Below are 7,500 nucleotides of genomic sequence, written 5' to 3'. Positions count from 1 at the left end.
CGCCATACATTGCTTTTTATTTTAAAACTTTTTACAGGTATTGTTGATTATCTTCGAAAAATGCGTGGTTACCCCCCAATTTTCTTTTTGGGTGTCAATAACACTTGTTACGATCTGCTTTTCCCGCAGTAAACCGCACAAAAATACTTGCGAATTACTAGGCACCGTCCTTAAGGCAAAAGCAAAAAGCTCGTCATTTGATTTTTTTTAAAATTTGTTACTGGAGCATTCTTTACCTTGGTTTAATCTCAACGGTACCGGTCATTTTGCTGAATTGCCAGAACGTTAGCCAAGATGATGTTACTTGCATGTTTGCGACAGCAGTAACTCTTGCAGTGGTAGCTGATCTTAACTCCATGTCAAGCGCTATACCAGCAAGAGTCGGGATCGTGTGCCGAGCATGAGCTCCCAAAAATGATTTCTGTAACGTTTGTTTGATTTCTACTCCATTCTTTGTTATCGCAATGCCTAGAAAAAATATTGAATGAGATATAATCCCCACATTTGGATCCACTCGCGAAAAAAAAAAAACAGTCATCATTCTATCCTAAGGTCAACAACAACTTTACATAAAATAAAGTTCTGATAAGGCTATGAAATCACAAAGGATCTTTGATTTTTTAATTAAACCAGGCTATTTGTCTCTTAAAATTTTTTCTCACGGTCTTAAATAGTGGATCTTGTTTCAAAGTCCTTAACCACTACTATTCTTTCAGGATGATTCATACACAGTCACTTAACCTACCGGTAGTCGGTATTAAGCATTCCCTCTAGAGAGGCCTTGTAGTGTACCTGGTTTCCCATTCCCGAAACTTGTCTCAAATGAAAGAAATTCCAGTGGTGTCAACTCATCAAAATTGTGTATCGTTTACCTTGGTTAGGGTATTCCAACCGTGTCTTTTGTCCAAAAAGTAAATCTGACAAATCCTGTGCCATCTGGTCCACATTTTCCTGCCTCAATTCCATGAAGTGCATTTCATTTCCGAAGATCTTCATAAATACGGACAGGTGACGTTCTCTCTGTGACATTAAAAATGATTTTACCCTCTCAGATGGATTGCTCTCCTTTTAATTCACAATTTGCAAGGTTGTTTCAGTTTACCAAGAAATGAAACTTGCAATTTTCTGCAAGATGAATTGGTCGAACTTTACACATGCCTAATACATAATGCAAATTCATTAGTGCAGTTTAAAAAGTACAGTATAAAGAATGAGAGAAGAAGTGTGGAGCGGTTAACTCGGTTATGTCCCTCGTTTCGAAGGAGGTATCCGACTACAATTTTAAGACACGGCATGCTTTGTTTGTGATTGCTAATGTTTACTTCACGGTGATGATGAAAACAGTGATGACGTTCAACAAGGAATATGAATGTGGCCATGAGGGTTATGCTGTCGATGAGGATGATGATGATGACAATGAATATATCTTTACTGTTATCAACTCACAGATTGTTTGTCATTTGAAATTGGCATGGCTGGAGTTTCGTTCGATTTTTCGCCACTCCCTTGTGTGGAATAATCATCGGTGTCGTCTACTTTCTCATCATCGAACATTGATGCAAACGTTCCCCATATAGATCGCTTACTCCGTTTGTAAATTTTTGACATAACGTAGTCGACTACATCATCCATGTTTTGAATTCGAGCTCCAAACTATAAAAAATATATACATAATTATTAAAAACCGAACTACGGATAGTATTTTCATTGGCTCGCCGGACACAGGCTAACAGTTGATATACCTGCTGTACCTAATATGGTCAAGGAACGCGTCAGCAATAAAACGAGCTGAAAACACTTTTGCAGCTCTGAGAAAAATAACAGCAAAAGTGGGTCCCATCTTTCAACCCACAACTAGGAAAACAGGGCTGCAGTAGTCCACCATCAGTCTAAAAGTCAATCAGACGAAGTTGAGGCATATCCATCGTCAGATCAGATCCAGAAAAACAACATTGCAGTGTCAACGAACATAACAAAATGTGACACGCTTCGCGCAAGAATACCGTTTTCCTCCTCAATTAATTTTTTGCAATTGTAGCAACGTTCAAGTTTTCAACACTTTCGGTCCTTCAAATTAACCTCCTTTTGTAGACTCCACACCAAAAATTGACATTCTTTCCTTCGCAAGACTCTTTTTTTCGATTTCATTGCCATTTTATGCTACACAAAATCAACATTGAAGAGCTGTTGATCCTGGAGTTTTTAATAAAACAATTATTCTGCTATGGATTGCTGGATATAAAATGATGATACCCAACGAGGCGCTACTCGCCTCGTTGGTTATCTATCACTTCATATCCAACGCACGCTCATTGTAGAATAGTTGTTAAATATCAGTGTTTGGCGTGATCTGACAATGAGCATTGAAGTTGAACCAGGTTAAAATCACTCTCTGAGCTCCACCTTTTAAACAGCTGGAGGTAACTATGCACGACAATAATTCAGTATTTTTGCCGAATTTTTGAGAACCTGCGTTTTCTGTCAATCCCGATCTGTGGATTCAGGATGATATCTGTAAACAGCAAGTTGAAACTAATGACAGACCGTAATACAGAGATTCAGTGTCGTTTTATGATAAAAGGCAGACATTGTGATAAAAGTTACTATAATCGTAAAAACGTTCTTCACGTTGATTTAATCTTATTTGTTGCATTTTAGCTACGACTATGAGCGAGTTCTATGGGACATGTAAAATCTAAAATGTCAAAACTTTTCTAGATCTCTTGAGAAGCAAGCAGCCTGTCGTTTGCTTTTAGTCGCCAACGTTACTGGAATTGTAATTTACCTCTAACGCCTTCAACCTGTAACCCAGAACGTTAAGCTGCAACCTTGCATTTAAGTTTCGCGGTAACACACTGTCAGGTAAGTCAAGTTTGTTTGCTTCGATCTCAATTCCTGATTGGTATTTTCCTGTTTAAATAGACGAAAAGACAAGATTTTCACTCGAAATCTTTAATATCCTGTAAAGGAGAGCCTTCATAAATAATTAATGTTTAAATCTAACATTCCATTTACCTGAGCTGAAAGCCAGTCTCACTCCCTTGGAATAAGTTGGTCCGTATTTCATCTCTGGCATGAGTCGCAAGACTAAACGGGCTTGCACTGACCTGATTATCAAGCAGTATATAGATACAAAGACTGGTTCATTTAGTCGTCTTGCAGTTTTAAACTATATTGCGTAACGTAACAATAATAAATATACAATTATCAAATCCTAAAACTAATAGTATTCACATATATTCAAAGCGACAATTATAAAGTTAAAAGGGGTAGATGAGTATCATAAAGACAATGCATTTTTACGTTTGAACAACTGCGGCCAGGCCTGGCGTTTTTCGTTGGGACGCAAATGATGGAGTTTATTTGCAGTAAAGGACAGTTGGACCCGTTCAGAGAGAATTGAATTTATCTTCTTATAAAGAAAGATTATGTCAAAGTTAGCATTGTTTCCTTTGCAAAACAGCATATATAAGCGAGTCAGGCCGTGACTAAAGAAATGTTCATCCGAACAGTGGTTTTAACAAAATTGGTGATAAGATCTTTCAGGGATCTGGCGCCTTTCGGCCTTTTTCGGTCAGTTAACCCTTGTCCAAAACTAATTTTCGTTCTAACAATCTGATAGCAGACTTCCTCCTCCTCCTTCTCCCTGAAAGTCATTCATCACATCTTCCTCAATGCAGTACATTAGATTATTGTACACAAAACAGTACTTAATATTTAGTCACTTTATTTACACTACTTCTCATGAATACCCTTGATGTCTGTTTCTTTTCAGTCTCTCTTGTTGATCTTCGCCAATTACTTTTACGGTTTCCTTTCAAGTTAAAATATTGCAATGATCTAATCGTTTTGTCTTAAGATACAAAAGGATCAACAAGGAGATAACTGATAAAGTTTCGTTCAACTAACCCTAACCTTTTCTTTGTCAAAATGCTACTGCTGTAAGCGAGGGCTGATAGATGTGAAAATACAAATGAAGCAAGCTGGTTGCTTCTTGGACCAGTTTGTGGGTTTGCAATCTCTCGCTTGACAATGTTAGCTATGGCCTGCAGCGTTGCAAAGTTGGGTCCTGTGTTAAGTATTTGTACAAATATGGCCATACGTAGTTCTGCACTCTCTCCAGGGTCGGCGAAGATTGCCATGAAACACCGGTAAGCCTAAACAAGAAGGAAAAGAAAGTGACAGACAAAACTAGTCATGATCAAGTTATCGCTTAAAGTGCCCCTGTGATAAAAAAAAATCACTTCCTTTTCGTCTTCAGATTTTGAAAGTGTGTTTGCTTAACACCTGACTGGCAAAATCTTGAGCTTTGACTTTTATCCAAAGACCGTTTACTTTGAGTGAAAGTTTTGGATTTCACGGTCAGACATTACTCACGTTCAAAATTGACAGATTGGACCTCACAGGGTTGGATCCAGGGAAAAGTGACGTCAAAGGCTCAATAGCTTTAAATTTCAGAGTGTGAATGTATATATACATTAGTGAGCCTTTGACGTCATTTTCTCCTTGATCCAGCTCTCTCAAGATCGGACCATAAATAGGGAAATTCCAATTAAAATAAACAGGTGTCGTTTTTAAATCAAGGCTTAAAACGTCGGTCGCTTAGTGTATGGTTAAGATAGTTTTGAAATCCAAAGAAAAAGAAGAATTGATTTTCTGGTCACAGTGACACTTAAAGGGAGTCTTGACAATGGCTTCTCACTTTCGCCTTGCCACTAGTCTGTCTTGCAATGCGTCTAAGAGCCCAAACAATCTCCACACGAATACGCAGTGGCTGCTGTTTGTTTTCGAGGATATTCTGCAGGTCATCTTGCACCTCGCTGCTTCCTGCGTTTCCAAGAGCCTGAATGTACATAAGTTTGTCGTCCTGTGCCGTTTTGTCGGCGTTAAGCTGGTTCTTCATGTCCTGTTGAGAGAAGAAAATGCATCTCACAACACAAAGAAGTCATATAGTGTCAAAACCCTGGACAGACAACCTCACAATGAAAGCTGGTAATACAATTTACCTTACACAATAACTGGTTCCGATTTTACCAAAAAGAGTATATCATGAGTATGAGACAAAATCCTCTTGCTAGTACTAGGTGAATGGACAATGAAGTCAAACCGGGATTAGAGGCAGGGAAATGCTATCACCACTTTTATGATTACTGGACATTGTGAATTTATCTCAACCCGCAAGTTTGCAAATTAACAGTCGTTCACCGGGGTGGAGAGAAAGAGCTATCAATAGACCACTTTCGATATATTAAAATTCAGTCCGAAACAAAGGGCATCATCTCGAGGCTCTGGGGAATAGATATAAGGATTTGTATGAGTTTATTCCCCAGAGCCTCGAGATGATGCCCTTTGTTTCGGACTGAATTTTGATATATCGAAAGTGGGCTATTGCACCAACACTGACGAGAATAATTGTTTTCACGTTTACAAGAACGGACCAAAGCATTTCTTAACCAAACTATTACGACTTCGGAAAGCCCTTTTGTTTTTCTTCGGCTGCTTGGAGAAGAAAACCTCCGAGTTGACCATTCAGAATGAGCAAAAGCTACTATTCCACTCAGTCCTATAAAAAAGTAACACATATCCACGCACATTTTCAGTTACACTACTATCCTACTTTAGCCTTGGCGCTTCTCTCCTTCCGTAAAAGGCAAAAAAAACAGCTGCGTCATTTTCGTGTAAATTTGGAAAAGTTGTGAAGGATTGTCTCAGACATTTTAGGTCTATAACTCCGCGTGTTACCTTAAGGCTGTTCTCGTATTCCTTGACATCATTTGGGTACTGTTTGAAATTCCGTCTGCGCTTGATCTTGTTAAGCAGGGCTCCAAATGACAGCAAGCAATGATGACGACATGATCGATCTCCGGACACTGATCCGTCGTTACAAAGATCCTGAAACACAATATTAAGCCAGATTACGGTACTAGAGTCTGTAGCTGGAAAATGTAAGAACCTCCTAGCGTTATTGTGAGTGTAGACTGTTTACTGCGTTTTTACGGGTTTTGTGCATTTGCTCGTTAGTTGCCCTTACCAAATTTAAATTGCCTTACTACAGTTACATTTTTACTCTACTGAATTAAATGAATTAGTTATTTGTTTTAGGTAATCGCGTGATTTCAAGTGCAATTGGGAATAAATAAGCACGAGTAATTTTTTTAAAGACGCACAAAATTGCACGAGCCCGCGTAGGGCGAGTGTAATTTGCAGCCATTGAAAAAATTTACAAGTGCTTATTTATTCCAAATTGCACGAGAAAAATCATGTGATTACTTATTAATATAATAAATGAAAAAAATCGAGATGGTTAAGCAGAAGCAACGAACACAATCACGGAGGAATTGCGCCATGAATTTAGCCATCCAGGGCTCACATTTGATTGCCTATCAATGCAACAGTGTCACCTTTATCTTTCTGCACTATTTCACTATGGCCCCGTCCACACGAAGACGATTGTAAACGCAAACGCTTGTGAACGCAAACTTTTTTATGCGTTTAGGCCTTCCGTCCACACGAAGACGATGAAAACGCTCACCGTAAACGCATAAATTCGAAAACGCTCTCCAAAGCGGATAAATTTGAAAACACCGTTTATGCGTCTTCGTGTGGACGGCCGTAAACGTATATTTTCGTAAACGCTTTGAAAACGCTGACGTCAGATGTCAGTGCCAGTCTCTTTTATCGAGTGCGTTTCCAAGATGGCGTACACACGAGTGTTGAGCTGTGTCATGCTTGCGCTTATTTCAAGCATAATTGCGAGCATTCAATTGAATCTTGCAATAATCGATATACAGGAAAACTACAAAAGAAGAAGACTAAACCTCTCAAGATTGTTATCCACAACTACAAGCACTTTGACTCGAGTAAAGGAGTTAGATGCAGACGTGAGAGCAAAGAGAGAAGATTCGTTTTCGTGTGGACGGGTGAAAACGCCACGTAAACGATGATCGTCTTCGTGTGGACGGAGATAAAAATATGCGTTTACTAGCGGTTGCGTTTACAATCGTCTTCGTGTGGACGGGGCCTATGGGATTAACTGACGTGCTCTTAGCCAATCAACGCGCTGACATTTCTTCGTGTATATCATTAGTTTTGGACGTGGCAGACATAAGTAAGTAAGTAAGTAAGTAATGTCGCGATTGATTGATAGGACAAACATACGTGTCCTATTTACATTTTTGCAGTGGGCTCGGACATCAGCATACTAAGGGCGCCGATGGCAGCCGCTATCAGTCCATTTTATGAGCCCACTGAACCCTCCCAACCCATGATGAGTGATGATGTAAGTGAGTGATGAAGATAGGCCACAACACCGGGAACCACGTCCCCTACTCTTTTCGAATAGTGTGTGGGTTCTTTAACGTCCCACGGTGTTATATGTGAACAAGGTTTGTGAGACGGGACCTCCGGTTTATTGTCCTTATCCGAGAAGACTTGAAAGTCTAATCATTTGCAGATGTCATTACAAAGACAGCACTTTCTCCTCAGTTATTTAAAGACCCT

General features: G+C 39.3%; 1 protein-coding gene across 2 annotated transcripts in view; it reads right to left on the bottom strand.

Moving 5' to 3' along the window:
• LOC137973494 (vitellogenin-like) overlaps positions 1-7,500 on the bottom strand; it is a 24,377-nt gene that overhangs the window by 6,796 nt on the left and 10,081 nt on the right. For both annotated transcript variants that reach the window (XM_068820316.1, XM_068820317.1), the window contains exons 11-18: positions 5,743-5,892; positions 4,703-4,906; positions 3,916-4,157; positions 3,016-3,107; positions 2,786-2,910; positions 1,447-1,653; positions 873-1,020; positions 237-468 (exon numbers count right to left, since the gene is read on the bottom strand). In XM_068820316.1, coding sequence (XP_068676417.1) covers positions 237-468; positions 873-1,020; positions 1,447-1,653; positions 2,786-2,910; positions 3,016-3,107; positions 3,916-4,157; positions 4,703-4,906; positions 5,743-5,892 — 1,400 coding nt within the window. The remainder of the gene's footprint in view (positions 1-236; positions 469-872; positions 1,021-1,446; positions 1,654-2,785; positions 2,911-3,015; positions 3,108-3,915; positions 4,158-4,702; positions 4,907-5,742; positions 5,893-7,500) is intronic.

Source organism: Montipora foliosa, chromosome 10 (genome assembly GCF_036669935.1).
Source record: "Montipora foliosa isolate CH-2021 chromosome 10, ASM3666993v2, whole genome shotgun sequence".
Lineage (NCBI taxonomy): Eukaryota > Metazoa > Cnidaria > Anthozoa > Scleractinia > Acroporidae > Montipora > Montipora foliosa.
This window is presented reverse-complemented; position numbering and strand designations above follow the sequence as displayed.